This window comes from Typopeltis vanoorti, chromosome 16 (genome assembly GCF_054136105.1).
Source record: "Typopeltis vanoorti isolate ZY-2024b chromosome 16, IOZ_Tvanoo_1.0, whole genome shotgun sequence".
Classification (NCBI taxonomy): domain Eukaryota; kingdom Metazoa; phylum Arthropoda; class Arachnida; order Uropygi; family Thelyphonidae; genus Typopeltis; species Typopeltis vanoorti.
In genome coordinates, this window is record NC_143564.1 from 33,388,653 (window position 1) to 33,408,656 (window position 20,004).

At 37.3% G+C, this 20,004-nt stretch overlaps 1 protein-coding gene across 1 annotated transcript in view; it reads right to left on the reverse strand.

Annotated features, from left to right (window-relative positions):
* nwk (FCH and double SH3 domains nervous wreck) overlaps positions 1-20,004 on the reverse strand; it is a 493,235-nt gene that overhangs the window by 240,290 nt on the left and 232,941 nt on the right. The window contains exon 13 of the mRNA XM_090406304.1: positions 8,049-8,100. Coding sequence (XP_090262430.1) covers positions 8,049-8,100 — 52 coding nt within the window. The remainder of the gene's footprint in view (positions 1-8,048; positions 8,101-20,004) is intronic.

Sequence of the window (20,004 nt, forward strand, 5' to 3'; positions counted from 1 at the left end):
TGGAGACTGAGAAACTGCATTCGGCATTAAATGATATTTTTCAATTTCACATTCACTCGCCTGAAAGGAGCCTACACACATGATTACACCTGAATCCTGCCCAATAACTTTCATGTCACTGATTTTGCACATTGAACAAAACTTTCTTCAGACATCTAATTCCAAATGCTGCATTCAAGTGCAATCTCCTTCAACATGTTGAAATCTCTTCAACAAGTTGAAGGAGAAAGTAGGGTCCAATTACGACTATGAATTCAACGCTCCTTCCGGTTGGTTCATGAGAATTCAAGCAGCATTCTGCACTGCTTAATGTGAAAATGTATGGTGAATCTGCAAGTGCCGAATGAGAAGGCTGCCAAGGAGTTTGTGGAGAAACTGGATAAAATTATTATGGAGGAAAATTATTTGCCCCAGCAAATATTTAATATGGATGAGACCACCTTGTTTTGGAAAGAAAATGGCCGAGCAGATATTCATCCACAAAAAACTAGAATCTATGCTTGGTTTCAAAACTCTTAAAGACCGTATTGCGATTCTGTTAGGGGATAATATGGCTGATATAAACTAAAACCATTTGTGATATGGCACAGTGAGAATCCATGAGCCTTCAAAAACATTAGGAAGCATACTCTTCCAGTTCATTATGGGAGCAATAAGAAGCCGTAGATGATTCAAAAATTGCTTGAGAATGCCTTAATCAATTGTTATGCGAGTCAAATGGAAAGCTATTATGTGAAAGAAAATGTAGAATTTAAAATTTTATTAATTTTAAATAATGCTCCAGGTCATCTGCCTTACATCGATGATCTTCATCCAAAGATCAAGGTCATGTTGCTCCCTCCAAACACCATTTCATTAATCCAACTGATGAATCAGGGAGTTCTTGCAGTGTTTAAGGCTTATTATCTATGGAGAACTTTTTCACAAGACATTTCTGCCACTGAAGGAAATGATCAGACTCTCATGCAGTTCTGGAAAGCATTCAATATTTATGATGCTATTAAAAATATTGCTATGGCTTGGGACAAAGTGACCTCTCAATGTATGAGTGGCATATGAAAAAAAAAAAAGAAACATTAAAAAGATTTGTGCACAATTTTGGAAGTTTCGAAAAAAATAAAGACCTTTGTAAATTGAATGAAGAAATAGTGGGCCTATCAAACAATCTGAATCTCGAAGTGAATGATGATGACATAATTCAACTCATAGAAAGTGTCCTTGAAGAGTTGACCAACGAAGAATTGGTCAAACTGGAGCAACACATTGTTCCTCCAGTTCGACAAATTCTTTGTTGGTCGAAAAAGAGAAACAAGAAGAAGTAGTTAAACAATTTACAGTGAAGGAGTCTTGCAGAAATGTTCTCAAAATGGCTGAAGACATGGACCCCAATGTTGAACTCTACTTGTTAGTAGAAAGGAAAGTACAGTAAAATCCCGGAGTTACGCGGAAGGTGGGACCAACAAAAAATACGTAAGTCGAATTTGCATAACTCAGGATATAATTTTGCATGTAATTTATATATACAAATATACAATTGGGATTAAAGGTTTACAAAAACACCTATATTTTTTAAGAAATATAATCATAATTGTAGTTTTTCGTACATAAAAAAAGAAAGTTATTTCGATGTCGATGGTTTCATAAAATTTAATAGATTCGTCTGACGGCATGTCTTTTTCTTGTCACGCAAAATTTTTTCATAGCAAGCTAATGATTTTTTTATTCCTTGCCTTGTAGCTACAATTTGTTCCTCGTTAGAATCTATGTCCTCCAAAATCTGCAAACCTTTCTTTTATGATTGTTCTTACTGTGGATTCCTGTAGATCGAACTTCTTCGCTAGCTCACAAATTTTCATTCTGCCTTCAAAATCCTTAATAATGTTGAGTTTTGTTTCCAAAGTCAATGTTTTTCTTTTCTTGCTGGCTGTAGAAGAATCGGACTTGCTTCTTTTGGATGACATTACTATTTTTTATGTGATAAAATTTTTATCAAGAACATAACATTAAACAATCACAAGGTTTGTAAACTATAAAAATCGTGTGTGAATGGAGACTGCACAAAACACGTCAGTGCTTGTTCACAGCATGTGCGACACTGGCGAATGCGGTCAGCACCTGAAAGATATGACATGGTAGTGAGGCGCAAAGTGGGACAGGTATATGTACATATAAGAAACCGTGTAACTCCAGATTCGCGTAAGTCGGGGTATGACTGTACATAACATGTTTGTTTGCTATAAACAAATTTATGATGAAAAGAAGAAGAGGAATAAGCAAAGCACATCGGACATTTTCATCAAAAACAAAAGGTTACACCAGAAGAGCTGCAACCTGGTCCTTCACATAGGGAAGGTAATGAAGATGTGATTGTGGAGGAAGATTTGGGCAATTACTCTCCTGTTTTATAGTGGCAGTAACACACATTACAGTTTTATTAGGTTTAAAAATTAAAATGACAGTCCCTAACCCATATAACTCTGTTGATTTAATGTATCGACTCACGCCCGACTGACATGTCCTGCCAGATGGAACGAAACCTTGCCATAAGTTGAGGGATGACTGTATCTATAAAGTATGCCTCATTTCTCTTATGCATTGATTCATTTGTACTCAATTTTTCTCAATTCATCCCCTGTCATACATTGGAAAGAAAGATACAACCTTCAGTTATTCTTCCCTTATTATTTTGCACTCCAAAATTTCCACCTTTTAAATCATTTGTTCCAACCTAAATTATTAGCACTTTTACTTTTTATTTTTTTGAAATTTGATGGTGTTAGTAAAATGTTTAATCTTTGTACTAGGGAAGCATGTTTTAGTCAAGCACAACTCTAATCATTTTGTCTGTTCTTTTTTTTTGTTAATACTTCACTTACTTTTCTCTCTCTGTGTCTTTTTTTTTGGACTATTTTCAGAAGTAAGTACCACTTGCTTCTCCAAACACTCTAGCTTATGCTCTGCCCTATGAAAGGTTCTGTGTAAGTGTGCTATTTCATTCATTAACACGTTCGCTGCCAACTACGAGTATACTCGTAGTGGGTAAACCTGCTTCACAAGCCAGCTACGAGTATACTCGTATGATGCTTACCGCCGGGAACGAGATTATTGTAGTGACCTTAAAGAAGTGAAAATGCTTGGCTTGTGGGGCTAGCATCAAAACTGTGTATTTTCATAGACCGTATATGCTCTGTACAAGCCAACTACGAGTATACTCGTAGGACGCTTACCTCTGGTAACGAGATTATCGTACTGACCTTGAAGAAGTGAAATTGCTCGGCGTAGGGTAACAGACCATGCCGAAGTAGCGTGGCAGTGAACGTGTTAAAGTTGCCTCACTGTTCCCTACATCTTTCTTTACTTCTCTTGTGTTATCTTTTTCTCACTTGTCATTGATGCTTTGTTCAGCTTTAAATATTTCTGTATTCCTCTCTTCATTCTGTCAAGAACTTGCATTTTCATGACTTTGACATACACACTACTGACATTCATTCAGATAACATTAACAACATCTCAAAACATCCCTCATATTAAATTCCAATAACAGTGAGAGATTGTGTCCATTGTGCTGGTTTATTTTTGCACCATTAGATTATTATTATTATTACCCAAGATCTCATGGAGTCAAAGACTCATCTAGGAGGTCCTTTTATCAAACACACTCATCATACCATGTTTTAAACACACTCAAATTCTCTGCAGACACCACACTCTCAGGCAAGGCATTCCAATCATTTACAACTCTGCACGAAAAAACTGCTTCTCACTCCCCTACTCACACCCTCCTTATACAGCTTCCAGGGATGACCTCTGGTTCTCCCCTGATCTTCCTCTATTTTCTGTAGAATCTCTCCAGCATTGATCCTAAAAAACCTTTTAATAACTTGTAGGTCTCTATCATATCTCCCCCTCCTCCTTCTGTCCACCAGACTCTGCAAGTTGCATCTTCTCAATATTTCCTCATACTCGACATTCCAGAGGTTAGAAACTACCTTAGTCAGTCGCATCTGGACTCTCTCCAACATCTCTTCATCCTTCTGAAAACCAGGTGACCAAATGTGGGCACAATAGTCCCATGTGTGGCCTAATCAAAAACCTTATACAATGGAACAAGAATCTCCCTACTTCTACAAGGCAGTATCTTCCGCATTATTCCCAGAAGACTTTGTGTTGTCTTCACAATTTTGGCTATGTGTCCCCTAAATTTCAGATCCTTATCCACTATCACCCCCAGAGCTCTTATTTCTTCGACCTCCAACAATATATCCTCACCAAGAATAAATTCTGCATCCCATTTTTGTTTTCCAAATTTTAAAACCTTACATTTTGCAACATTGAACTCACATCCCCATTCCCGTGCCCAATCACTCAATTTATTCAAGTCTTCATGCAAGGCCACAACATCTTCACTACTCTTTATGGTTCGTCCCAACTTTGCATCATCTGCAAACAACTGAATATCTCCATCCAAATCTTCACCAATATCATTAGTATACGAGTTAAACAGCAATGGCCCTAAAACAGACCCCTGAGGCACACCACTAGTATCGTTCCTTTTCCTGGATATCGCATCCCCCATACACAACTTGTTGATACTTATCAGATAGCCAGTCTCCAATCCAATGCTTCAAACTTATCATGCGGTAATCTATCAAATGCCTTTGCAAAATCTAAGTACAGGTAACCCTTGTATAATGCAGTACTTATACAACGCAGTTTCACTATAACGCGGTCTCTACAAATTTTACTAACCCTTGTTCAACGCGGTACTTATACAACGCAGTTCCGATAAAAACAAGGTCTACAAATTGTAGTAACCCTTTATCGTTTCATATATTTTTCACCCCGCAATCAAAATTCAAAATCAAATTTTATCTTCGTTAAATTTGTATCTGCCCGTAGTTATAAGGTGAAACACCCTTTAGCACGCATGTATATCAATTGTTTACCATATAAAGTGTTTATTGTTGAACGTTGTCATCGTTTTCTGCCAGGAAAGCACATTAAAAATCATAAATGTGTTAATCTCAAGCTGAGCACTTTATTATCTGTTGAGTTACATGCAATATGTAATGCTTTTTTATGTAAAAGTTTTATTTTTATAGTAATGGCCACTTAGAGGGTTTTTGTGATTGAAAACGAAATTAGTGAATTAATTGATGGGGAATTAGATTTAAATGAGGAGGAACTGTTACAATTAATAGATGACGTCGAACCAAATGGCGGGGAAAGTTCTGCCTAAGATTCTGATTTTGATGAATCCGTTAAAGAATTCAGTTTAAAGAAATTTACAGAAGGATTAAACCTGGCAAGAAAGCTAGGAAGTTATTTTAGGATAATGATCCCTCAATGGAGTGCTCCAGAAAATTCAAGAGACAATTGGATATTTGTTTAGCTCCATATTATGAACTTAATAAAAAATTGCATCATAGTGGTAAGCAAAGTCTTATTACTGACTTCTTGATAACTAAACCAGCTGAAGAATACAGTGAGAATTATACAAATGGTGTGCAAGAGATTTCAAGTGATGACAACATCTGGCCACTTGAAAATAAAGAACATCTACGAAATGTTTGTTTTGAAAACAGTGATGACAATTAAAATATACACTTTATTTTATTTTGCCTAAAACATTTATGCATTATGTGCAATGAAGTTTAGGTACAATTTATAATTTTTTATAATTTTATACTATGTATTTGTTTACTTAACTTACATGAATTACCTGAATTAAATAAAAATATATTTTGTTGAGTATGTCATTACTGTTTATATAATTAAAAAAAAAAAACGATTTCAGAACATAACCCTACTTTATCTATGTGATCTGAGTCTCGCATAACGCGATTTATATAATGCGGCATTTCTATGGAACCTAACATCCACGTTATACAAAAGTCACCTGTATATTACTGTGCATCCTTCTCCTCTGTCCATGGAAGCAGTCACCTTATTGTAATAAGTAAGTAGATTACAAAAACACGACCTCCCTTTAGCAAATCCATGCTGTCCATCAAAGATAATACCATTATTTTCAACCCAACTCTGGATCCTAGTTCTCACAAGCTTCTTCAACAACTTAACTACAACACCTGACACACAGATAGGCCTATAGTTTGATGCTTGAGTTCTATCACCTCCTTTATGAAGTGGCAAAATCTTGTCCTCCTTCCACTCCTTAGGAACTCGACAGAGTGCAAGATTCGTATTCAAAAAATATGTCAAGGCCGGCGTCAACTCCCTGGCACATTCCTTCAGAATACATGGTGATATATTATCAAGTCCCACAGCCTTATTTACATCTAGTTTGCTCAACTCCCCATATACCTCTTGATCACTTACAGTCAGTCTCTCTTCCCCATCATCAACTGCTCTCAATCTCTCCATGAAGTCACATTCACAAGATTGAAAGACCTTTATGAACTGCAACATCTGTCTTTATACCATTTTCTCCAATCAATGTCATCCCTCCATAATCATTCTTTCTTTTGCTGGCTACATATCGAAAGAACTCCTTACGATTCTTTTTGGCTACATTAGCTAACTGCTGTTCATGCCTCTCTTTAGCTACCCTCACCAACCAAGTCACCCGCTTTGCCTGGGCTTTGTAGTCCTCATGGAATTAGTTATTCTGCTTCTCTTATGCTGCCTCCATAATGCTCTTTTTCTCTGTATCGCATGCTTAATCTCTTTATTCATCGATTTCACACCTACCTTATTTAACCTTCTTACCCTTGGAATACATTTAGATATCACATCTACTAGATAGTTTTGGAGAATCCCCTAAGCTGCATCGATCTCTTTTTCCAGCTAACTCCTCATTCCATGCTACACCTACAAGCTGTCTCCTGAGCTCTTCATAATCACCCCCCCCCCCCTTGTGGTTTCCACATATACCCTTTTCTTACAGAGGTCCTCACACTGCTGGCAACCACCCAGGTAATCACCTCATGGTCACTCTCACCAATTGGTGGGTGATTTCAGACCTCATTTATAATTAAATCCTCTTGACAAGATGACCAAATCCAAGACCCTCAATCCTCGTGCGCCCTCTGTTACATACTGTCTGAGGTAGTTATCCCTCAAAAACTCAAGAAACTCATTTTCTTTACTTCCAGTTGCTATTTCATCACAGGTGTACTATAAGAATATATATATATATAAATATGCACATATACACATGCCAATTTATTATTATTATTATTATTATTCAGACCTCCACGAAGTCAAAAGACTCATCGAGGGGAGGTCCCCTCCCTAAGAAACACAAAGTCTATCATACCACTCCTTGTACTCATTGACCATTCTCACTCTCACCACTCCATCAGGCAATGCATTTCAGGGTTCAAGCACCCTCCATGAGAAACCACTCCTCACATTTAAACACTGAATTAACACAAGAAATTAAATCCAACATGATATCATTAACCCCATGATGAGTTATGACTCCATGGAGGTCATAATAATAATAATAAACTATAATTTTTTTACCTATTTTACAGATACATGGCACTCCAATCTTTCTTCATGCACTACATATAGCCAATAAACAAGTATTTGAACTGTAGAGCAGAATTTCTGTATTATCTAACTGCTAATACTAATTTACTGTACTCGTTGACAATTTTTCATAGGTAAGAGTCACATAAAAATAAAGAAGTTTACTGATCTAACATTCTAACCCAAATAGAAAGTCAGACATCATGTAAATCACTACAATAGAATCACTCTAGCTGAATGGATTTGAAAAAACTTGACATTTAATATCTTTATGAAAATTCAGTGAGAGATTACAACTGATTAGAATCAGTCTGTTACAAAATGTAGTCATGCATGATTTGTTCTGATTGTCTTATATTATGGTTTTTATTGTGTCTTGGAGAACATTAACTGTTAATCATGCTACTATAAGTAAAAAAATCTCGTTATTTTATTACAATTACAGTTTTGGATGATATCATGTAATAATATTTTAAAGATATTTCTTGTAGATTAAGACTTGTATTATCTACTCAAAATTAATTACTAGAAATGGTAAAATTTTGTCTTGCCTCCTCCTTCCCGCATAGCTTCAATTCTTGCTTCAGCTTTTTGTTTACTTGTCTGGAAATTAAGAAAAGATGTGCATATACATATTTAATGACAAACATGATTTGTAAATGCTTGAAGTATACTGCTTAAAAGCTGAACCATATAAAAAAACAAAAAAAATATAGAATATTTACATAAACTATATTCTCAACAGCACTGAAACACTGTCCTAAAAGTAATGAATAATGTGAGCTTGATAAGTTTTATATCAACAAACAATATAATGCTTTTTTATAGTAAAGACAGCAGCTTCTTGTTTAAACTGGGACAACTTGGTATAATACTGGAAATCCTTAATTCTCTGAACATTTTGACAACTCTATAACAAACTTTCAATATGGATCCTTTGTTCTTCAATATGATAATGTTTTATTTCATAAAACAAGGCTAGTAAATACATGCTTTGAGGAAAAACAATGTTTGCATCCTGCAGTTAAAATTATGGCAGGTAATAGATGGGGAGTGCATGTCTGCTTAAAATGTAGAAAATGGGAAGAGCTTTGCAATATGGAAATTAGCATAAAGACTTGAGCAGCATTATGTCAAAAACAAGCAAATGCTGACAGACAAGTAGTGTGATAGAGGGATACAAGCATCATGTGAATAAGGATGTAAAATTAGGGAGTGCAGAGGGTTTGGAAAATGGGACTGATTGGGAGGATGAATGCAGAGTAAGGGTAGTTTGCTTGGACAGAGTTACTGGAATGACAGAAGGGGAGAGAATAAGAGAACCAGGGTAAGAGAAGGCAGTATCAAGAGAGGAAGGCAAGACAGTGCAGGAGCAAGGGATGGGGAGATGACAGGTAAGTGGCAGAGTAAGGAGAGAAAGTGTCAGAGGAGAGAGAGAGAGAGGAATGCAGCTGAGCAAGGGAGGAACAGAGTGGTAAGAAGTGTGTGATGTATGAAGATTTGATGATCCAAGGAGTGCAAAATAGAATGCCAGAGGAGTGTCTGCCTGGAGGAACAAATAAACATATCTCTCACCTGATTCACACTGCTTCTGAACATTCATACCCATTATCACAATCATCTCCTCCACTCTTTTGCCTTGCTTAATCACTGTAGTCATATGAGGGTTAATGCTCAAGGTTATAGGACAGTGTGTTACCCAGGGATGATAATGCAGTGCTAAGGAGAAGAGTGCCAGTAATGGATGGTGTGATAGCCAGAATCTCACCACATAATGCATCTTTTGATGCATTATGTGGTGAGAATGTTTTTCTCGGGAAAAGCGAGAATGTTGGTGAAGGGAAACTAGTTATCAGAGTGCATGGCAGCAGGGGTGGCATCTTGTGAGATAAGGGGAACATAGAATGTTATGCAGAGTCGAACAGAGTCTGGAGGGAATAACAATAAGTATAGAAACATTAAAGTTCATTGAAGTTACTTTATACAAATGCCAGGAGCATCAAGAATAAAGGAGATGAATTGGTGGTATTGATAGTCTCAGATGGTCCATGGATTATTGGCATCAGGTGAAACATGTTGGAGTCTCCATAGCTCAGTCAGTATAGACAAAGCCCTTTGGTCAGAAAGACCTGGGTTCAATTCCCATCAGTGACGTGAGGAACCCTTATCTGATCTCTTTCGACTAAAGGTTAGTTAGCCGGTCTCATACGGAGATAGAGGTTTTTTTTCTGCCGGAAACTTCAGTTTTTCGTCCCTCAAAACAGACAAACTAGCCAATAGAATACATGTAATTTACAGACAAGAATACTTAGAGGCATAGGGGTAACTGCCTTACCCTTGTATTACAGTTGGGAAGTCTAAGGATACTTGGAAGACCATGAGCACTTAAGTGCCTGTTAAAGCCAGTGATGGATGGATGGATGGAAAGATAGTTGACAGATGATGATATACTGACGAAAATAGAAATAGAAGGTTACAGTGTATTTTGGCAGGATGGGAAGGGTGAATGCAGTAGTGGAGTATCGCTTATGATAAGTGATGAGTTATGTCCTCTGAGAGTGGAGGAGTTAGAAGGAAATGGCACTACTGATTTTGAGAGTGTATGGTGTGAAGTGGACATGATATTTAGTAGGATGCTGTTATAGGCTAGGGAATACAATGTTTGAGAAGCTGGAAATTTTTACACAGTTGAGTTTGGCAAGTGCAAAAACAAGTAATCATTATAGTTATAGATTTTACCTACAGCAGTATAAATTGGGAAGAGTAAACAGCTTGTAGTAGTAAGGGAATGGAATTTCTGGATTTCTTGAGGGACAAATACCTCAGACAACATGTAATAATCCAATTGCCTTTTATAATAACGAAAAAAAGAGTTGTTGATGAGGGAAAGACATATATTGCCATTTTTCTTTCTTTCACACAACATCATTTGATAGGGTGCCATATGATAAGCTGATAATTAAGTTACAAAATATGGGTCTGAATATCAAGTTAGTGAATTGGATTGGGGACTGGCTGTCTCACAGATATCACATTTGTGATATCTGTGTATGAGGGAGCAGTATCAAGGAGACAGAAGGTTACAAGTGGAGTCCCTCAGGACTCAGTAATGGGACCCACATATTTAAACCTTTGTATTCATTCATTCATTTTGTATGGTGATTCAATGGCCATGAGCCCCTTTTACAGGGAGGTACGGCACCACCTCAATCCCCCCTATTTTTATCTGGGCTCGAGACTGGCATAGCTGACAATCCAGACCTATGGCTGGAGAGATCTTAAATATTCCTGACTGTATCCGTGTGTGTTCACGGGGCCAGTTTGCCTGTTTGCAGAATGAAAAACCCTGGATAAACTGGAGGGGGGGGAAATCCTGTTGTCCATAGCCAAGACCATGTAACTTGGCTATGGCTGAGGAAGATCCTTAAGCTCCTCACATCGTCGATGGGAATCGAACCTAGGACACTCCTTCCCCAAGCATATGGTTGCAAAGCGCATAGCCACTAGGCTAACTGCATAGACAACCTTTGTATTGATGACATTGTCAATGGATTGCAGGGAGATATTTAGTTGTTTTCAGATGATGGGAAGTTGGGAAGTGTTATCAGTAATAGTGCCAATGTGGTAGCTTTCATGAGGATTTGAATAATCAGGACAGATGGGTAAATGAATGGGGATTTCAATTTAATGCAACTAGTAAGTGCTTGAAGTTTGGAATCCACAAATGGGAAACTGCATATTCTATTGGAGGAATTGTACTAGAGGAAGCAAGGGATCTTGGGATGATGATTGATAAAGACTTGAAGTTTAGGGAACATATCACAAAGGTGGTGAAGGTAACCCAGAGGATTGCAGAAATACCGAGAAGGACATTGACCAGCAAATATAGAAGAGTTATGGTTCCATTGCATAAACCCTGATCAAATCACACATAGATTATTGGTCTCAGATTTTGTTGTGAGGATTTGAAGTAGATAAGTTACCCTTGAAGACGGTGCAAAGGCAGATAACAAAAATGCTGTCAGGACTGTATAATGTTAGCTGTGAGATAGACTAAGGACATTCAGACTAAGAGTTTATTCAGTAGAAGTAGAAATGATATGATTGCGACATTTAAACTATTGAGAGGTAGTTACAAGGTTGAAACTGGGGTGTTCTTTCATATGGAAGAACAAGGGGAAGGAGAGAGGACACAGGGCCATCCCTGGAAGTTACGAATGGAAGTGGTGAGTATGATGTGAGGAGTGGCTTTTTTGCATGGAGATGGTTGGAATACATTGACTGAATTGAGTAGTGAGAGCACAAACAGTAAATGAGTTTAAGGAGTGGTATGAGACTGTGTTGTTTAAGATGGACCTCTCATGATGAGTCCAGTGATTCCATGGAGAGCCTGAATAATGATAACAAGTGGTCATACTGCATATGCTGAAAAATGCAAAAGCAGCAGTTTTCATTTATAAAAGGCTGTCTAGGCTGAAGGGATAATAAAATGTGAGACCAATTTTGCTCTACAGTGTCCCCTATAATTTTTTGGTATTGAAAGTTTTTTCACTTGGTTATACTATAAATTAAAGATGGCAAGAAATTATATTCCTCAAGGGCTCACTTTAGTGAGTACGGGCATGGCAAACCCGAGGTACCTGATGCTGGACCATGCCTTACTTCATGTAATATACATCTGTTATATTATCTGTAGACTGGTCCTTCCCCCCCCCCTTTTTTTTTTCTTTCCTTCTTTCTTTTCTTCTTGCTACCTTCCCCCAATGCTATTAGAGTATTCGAGGGCTAGGGATGAATCTTTCCTATTTTGCTATTTCATCTTATGTGGAAAGGGCCTCTGTAACCCTACCACTTTCTTCTTGCGGTGACTTCACTCCAAAATGCTACTATGATTATGCGTTATTAGGCACAATGAGATGCTGCAACAGCCGATGCAGCATCTCATGCTGCATCGGCTGTTGTGCAGAATAATCAGAGCCGTGTTCAGGGCTTAGGCAGAGGGTCCTGTTCGAGAAGTATATTACAGTCTCCATCAAAAGTCAGTGATACCATGAATGAGCAACACAGAATGTATAAGATTAATCTTAGAAAGGAATTTTACATAGGTACATGGAATGTCCGGGGTTTACAGATGGGTACTCTTGAGATTGTCTGTAAAGAGATGGATAGGTATAAAATTAACATCTTGGGAATTACAGAGACCAGATGGAATGGAGAAGGTCACTTCAAAAGACAGGATGGTAAGCTAGTTATTTACTCAGGTGGTGACTCAAAACATCATGGGGTAGCTGTGATACTGAAGACAACTCAGGCAAGAAGCCTTCTTGGTTATAACCCCATTAATGATAGGATACTCTACATTAGACTTAAGGCTCAGCCTACTAACGTATCAATTGTGGTAGTTTATGCACCCCACACGGATAGGCCTGAAGAAGAGAGTGAAGAATTCTATGAAAACTTACAAACTGTTTTGGACTGCCTACCAAGGAGAGATATACTGTACATCTTAGGAGACTTAAATGCAAAAGTGGGAAAGAGTATGAGAGTCAGTCCGGAGTATGGCATGTTTGGTCTGGGTGAACGTAACACCTGGGTGAACGAATGAAGTTGAAAGAGCAGTTAAGCAGCTCAACAGCAATAAGGCCCCAGGTGCAGATGAAATCCCAGCAGAGCTAATTAAGGCCACAGGAGATGGAGGGATAAGAGTGTTTCATAGATCGATTAAAAGGATATGGGAGACAGGATCATGGCCTAGAGACTGGAAGAAGTCAGTTTTCATACCACTACACAAGAAAGGTGATATGAAGGCATGCAAGAATTATAAAACTATTAGTTTGATATCTCATGCAAGCAAAATTTTATTAAAGATCATGCTAAATAGGATTGAGGCCAAAGTTGAGGCAGAGATGCCCGAGGAACAAGCAGGTTTTAGGAAAGGTAGGGGCACCAGAGATCAGATCCTTTGCCTTAGACAGATCATAGAAAAATATAAAGAATTCAGACTCCCTCTAGTAATGTGTTTCTTAGACTACTCTAAAGCTTTTGACTGTGTTGAGCATGTGAAACTGTGGGAAGTAATGAAAAGAATGGGTTTTTCCTCAACACACTATCAGGTTGACAGCCAACTTGTATAAGGAGCAAGAAGCCACAGTAAGAACAGGTGTTGGATTGATTGACTGGCTTCAAGTTGGAAAAGGAGTTAGACAAGGATGTTTACTTTCTCCTCACTTGTTTAGTATATATGCAGAGGACATCATGCGTGAAGCATTGGATGAGCTCAGGACAGGAATTACGATAGGAGGTAGATTGATCAGTAATCTGAGGTACGCTGATGATACAGTACTCCTTTGTAATGACATGGAAGAACTAGGACTAATTCTTGACAAAGTTAACAAGATCAGTAATAACAGAGGACTTCAACTCAATTCTAGCAAGACAAAGATCATGGTTCTCAAAGGAAAAACAAACAGAGAAGCTCTTGAGAAACAAATGTATCTTAATGGAGAAAGAATTGAGGAAGTCAGCAAGTTTGAGTACCTGGGATCCATTATTAATGTGAAGAATTGCTGTTCAGAAGATGTCAGAAAAAGGTTAGGAATGGCTAAAACAACAGTCAAAGACCTGTCTAAAATCTGGAAGGATGGATCTATCTCCATGGGAACAAAGTTGAGGATTTTGGATGCAGTTGTTTTTCCAACAGCAACTTATGGATGCGAGACTTGGAACCTAAAGAAGTCAGATAAGAAATGGATATCTGCTTTTGAGATATGGTGTTACAGAAGGCTGTTGAGGATATCATACACTGAAAGGCGTACAAATGATTGGATGTTAGAAAAGATTAGTAGAACTTTAAGGCTCCTTAAGGATATTGACAGAAGAAAGTTAAAATATTTTGGACACATAGAAAGGATGGAAGGAGGACTTCTCAGAATAGTAATAGAAGGTAAAGTTCCTGGAAAAAGAGGCAGGGGTAGACCATCAATGAGATGGATGGATGGCGTGTGTGGAGTGACTGATCTTCAGAGAGTTGAGGCTGCCAGAAGGGCAAACAACAGGACTACATGGCGAGGCCTAGTGTGGAACATCATCAAGCATTGGAGTGACCATACGGCATCTGTAGATGCCCAGTGAACACAGATGAAGAAATTATATTCTTGGTTTAATCCTTTATCCAAGTGTAAGCAAACAATGATTGTGCATGAAGCTACTTCACACATGATCATTGTTTGCTTACACTTGGATAGAGGATTAAACTAAGAATATAATTTCTTGGCATATTTCCTTTATACAGTTTTTTTTGGTCCTCAAAGTCAGCCATTTTTATTTATTTTTTGAGAACTTTGACAACTGTTTTCATAGAAGAAACAGTTGAATAAAGGTGATTTTGGCACATATCAATTCTGCTACATGTATACATAAACTACACACACAAAATCAGTTGTAGATTCCATCAAGGGCCTACAGGATAGACTAGGAAATCAGAAGAAAAAAAAAAAAAAAAAGAGCATTTAGAACACCTAATACTGGTGGCCACCATCATTAAAAAAATTGGTGTGCTTGAAAATGCAATTAAGAAATCAAAAAAGTACACATATCCTAAGGTTAAAAAAAAAAAAATCAGAAATTGGACAATCTGGAAATAAGCTGTGATTAATTTTCAAACCCATTGAAATTTTAAAAATAATGTAAATCTGCCAAATGAAAATGGCAGGCATAAGTAAAAGCTATTAACAGGATAGAAAAGCTATTTTCTATCCTATAAAATTCTTCACTAATAATTTGCATGTCTGTCATATTCCCTTTTTTCCCCCTTCCATGTACCAGGATATATAGTCTATATTTCCTTGATCACTCTTCACGGTGCTAGCCTGCTTGGCTAAGTGGCTAGTGCACCTGCTCTTCGGTCAACAGAATGGAAGTGCAAATCTGGCTATAAGCATCGATGTTTATCTTTAGGTGAGAGATGAATTTCATCACCCAGTGTAAGACCACGGTCCCACTTATGGGAAGTCTACAGTAGCGTGAAACAAGCTGAATTTTATTTTATCTCTAGGGTAGGATTTTCAGGCTATTAAAAAATAAATGAAAAATTTTAAATATATAAATATAATAAACTCTACTGTGCTTTATTCCTAAACAGAGTAGCCAGTGATCATCTAGTTCTAACTTTTTTAGATCAGTAGGCAATACTGGTTTTCCCCCTTAACTGTCATCGGTACATGAGCCCAGAGATATTGATTTTAGAGACATCAGGAGAGAGAATATGTCAGACAACTATTACCTTCTTGTGGTCCTAAATGGTATATATTATTTTCTGAGATAATGTGTACTCTATGGTCATTTTTTCAGATTAAAGAAATCTATTTTTTAGGGGGGGGGGTCCTATTTGCCTATGCAAAGATTAGTTAACCTGGCAATTGGAAGGAAAAATTAAAATTCCAGAAAAAGTTCCTCTGAAAGTTTTAGATACCTGCACATTATAAAGATTTTCAAAATTTCAGCATAAGTTTCAGTACAGTTCATGCATCAGCACTCATTTTACATAATAGTAAATAGCCAGAGACAAAATGTTTCACAGTAAAACAAAAAAGAATGCAATGGATAAAAATTAAAATAAACAGGTGGTGAAAGCAGATGTATTAACTGGCATTGTTGCATTTATACATGGTGTGTATCAGAGCTAAAGTCTAAAAATGTGAGATTTCTGATGAATGAAAACAAAACTAGGTGGTGCAGGATCATGCCTTGGTTTTAACTGCATTGAGTGGGGAGTGCACAGAATTTTGGAAGCCACTTTAAACTTTCTGACAAAGCAGGTATGTTTACTGTATGCATTTCTGTTTTTTGTCAAGGTACCAGATGGCCCTCAAACAGCTATGTGAAAAGCTGTACCAGATCTGTGATTCGTTTCAACATCTTTAAAATGTTCTAATATGAAAATTTCTCTAGCACATCTTGTTTGATCAGCATAAGTGCTGATCAAACAAGATGTGCTAGAGAAATTTTTTTTCATGAGAGATGGACAAGGAAATTTTGGAGCCGTAACAATCTGTAGATCTTGTATTGTGGAAAGAAAGCCGATTTAATGTCCCGACTTTGGAGAAAATATTGTGGATGTAAGGAAGGATGAACACACATTTGAAGTCTTATTTGTAGATGTCTTGGAGCAAAAGAGGAATAATGAACTTCATGACCTCATCTTGCACATATCCATTAAGAGAAAGACTACAGATGAGGTATCAAACTCCTTTATTTCTCTTCTCTTTGTTGCTGGAGATGTATGCTCTATCCCTTATATTTGACAACATAAATGTGCTCTTAATAAAGTGCAGCTTTCAGTATTCAAAACTAGTCAAGGTTTAATAAAGTTTTTTTATAATACTTCTCCACAAATTAAAGATGTCAAAAAATTATATCCTTGGCTTAATCCCTTATCCCAGTGTAAGCAAACAATGTTTGCACGTGAAATATCTTCATGACTGGGCTACTTGTATATAGAGGCTAATGACTTTGCATCAATTGTCTCAGTATCTCATAATGCAAAGCACACCCTTTCAGACGTTTATAATGCAATGCATTATGGACAGGACCACTACCCAAACTGGTTTTTACCTTTATTGAGGTATGTTTAAGTGCAGGGCTACCTCTCCGAAAATTCTGAGTGATCTACAAGGATCACAACTAAACTCATTACTCCTGACCTGAATCACTCCAGTACAGGAAGCTCAGAAGTAGTTCCATCCAGTGAGGCAATACCTGCCACCGAGTGGAACCTCTACTCCCCAGGAAGTAAGCAAACCCATTGGCAAACATTAATAAATGTCATCAGTGGGAGCCAAACCAGGGTTTCACAAAGTGGGCTCTGCAGAGCCTTAGGGCTCCACAACTGAAATTGTAGGGCTCTGCGAATCTTGTTTATAAACATTGACTTATTTTTATATATATATATTTTTTTAAATTAATGAATCGATGATATGATATGATGCTATAAGTTACATCCATCATAACCAGACTTTGGAAAACTCTGCAGTTCAAAACAACAACTGCACTTTAGTCGTTAAAATGAACTTAAATTTTTTTTAATTTACGGAGCACTAAATTGTAAAATGATGCGTGTTTATTGATCTTCCTTTTTTTTCATGTTCATTTTAAAGATTGAGTTGTGAGGGCTATGCAAAAAACTTTTGCTTGCTTTAGGACTCCATTTAGCAAGAAGTTTGGGAAACCCTGCCATAGGAGATTCCAAGATCCTTATAAGGACTGGCTTAAAGGGGCGAAGCAAGAATGCTTTTCATCTTCCCCGTTATCTGTAGAGGACAGTGTATGGATAAGGTGTTATTGAGCTATTAAAGCTCTGATCATGGCAGGAGGGTAACAGCAATAGCCGAGCCTCAATTACGGAGCACTAAATTGTAAAATGATGCGTGTTTATTGATCTTCCTTTTTTTTCATGTTCATTTTAAAGATTGAGTTGTGAGGGCTATGCAAAAAACTTTTGCTTGCTTTAGGACTCCATTTAGCAAGAAGTTTGGGAAACCCTGCCATAGGAGATTCCAAGATCCTTATAAGGACTGGCTTAAAGGGGCGAAGCAAGAATGCTTTTCATCTTCCCTGTTATCTGTAGAGGACAGTGTATGGATAAGGTGTTATTGAGCTATTAAAGCTCTGATCACGGCAGGAGGGTAACAGCAATAGCCGAGCCTCAGTTAGAACTTCATTGGCTACAGCATTGCCATCCATTACCCTCCAAGGGTATTGGATTGAATGAATCGACTATGTAAGTAAAGGTTCAATCTCAAAAATATCGGACGATCTCTAGGCCACTCATTCGTGGGCGAAAGACCGTCCAAATCTCAGCGTTGGTTCTACTCAGTGAAACTCGATTACCGAGCAGAACCGCTCAAATTCCGAGGAAAATAATTCACCGACAAAGCCCCTCAGCGGGCCGTGCCGGAGAACACCTTCCCCGGAGACTCAAAGTGCTCCCTTAAGGCAAAAACCTTAAGAGAGCGAACTCAAAAACTCATCGCCCAAGGGGATAAGAGCAACAGCCGAACCTCGGTTAAACTTCATTGGTACAGCTTTGCGTTGCTATCCATCACCCCCAAGGGCATTAATGAACCAATCACCGCATCTCACGATCGATTGATTTGAGATTCCAAGATTTCAGTAAAGGTGAAATTACATATTATCCCTATACCAGTAGTCAGAAGGTGTCAATACCTTATTATTAAAATACTCTAGATCAGAGACAGACATTGAAAGTTTTTTTGCACTTGTTTATACTATAAATTAAAGATGCCAAGAAATTATATTCTTGTGTAGTAATTATACTAGGATTTTGAAGAAAGTTCTTGTCAACAATCTGAATTTTGTAATTGTGTTTCTTCCCGAAGTCTAGTATGATAGCAAGGCCCATTTCAGGATACTCAAACACTATATAAAAAAATTAAAAAATAAAAAAACTCTTACTTTTCTTATTTCCACTTATATCTTTGTCTACTTCAGGTCTTTTTTTTCTAGCATCCTAACAAAAAAAATACTTGTTTTGCTCAGCCTAATATTAATGTACAGTGTGTTTACAATATTTCTTGGGAATCAGAATCACACAAAAATAATTTCATTCCTTTTGCAGTTCCATTATCTTGGTAACTTGCCTCCTTACCTCCTACACTTTTTTCTTATTTCCTCAAACCTAACTAGCCAGATCTAAACAAAGGAATTGTTTAGATCTGGTTAGAATTGTTTAAGAACTGTTTAAGAAGTCAAAAGTAACAGAGAAATATAGTAACAAATACTATATCTGGCCATCCATCCATCATCTTTGGTTTCTAGGAAATTAACTGTACTTCAACTATATTAGTAATAATACATTAAACATAATCAGTAGTACTGTTATTAGTACAATTAAACTACATAAGAAGTGCATAAGCAATTAAATTTTACTACGATTAAAATTCGTCCTCCAAACACCAGCTTTCTTACACCATCCCTTCCAGATCACCAGCATAATGTTTCTTCATCAGTTGTAGTAAAGTTCCACTGATGGAATATGCTATCTTCTTTCTCTCTTCTATCCTAAGTGCATGAATCTATGTTTAACAACATTTGACAGCATAGAAATTGAACACAAATGATCTATAGAAGAGCTCAGTTCTGTGACATACCTTGCATTATCCTTACTAATTTGGAGCAGTTTAGAAAGTACCATAGCATAATAATGTGCAAAGGTAGAATATTAGCAATGCAAGAGAAATGGTTAAATGATGTTTGAGAAAAGAAATATCAGGCTGCATATCCAGGAGGAAAAATCAAATGAGAATTAAATTAGCATCATTACGTGCAAAAAAAAAAAGAAATTGTGGTGGCTATTTAAAAAGAGAAGAGTTGGTGATTCAAATTCTCTTTCACACTTAGTCACATTCACTTTCCTTCTGTTGATTACTCTTATTTACTTTACCCACCTTTGTGTATTACCACTTTGTGGTGAATACTACTGACAGCCTT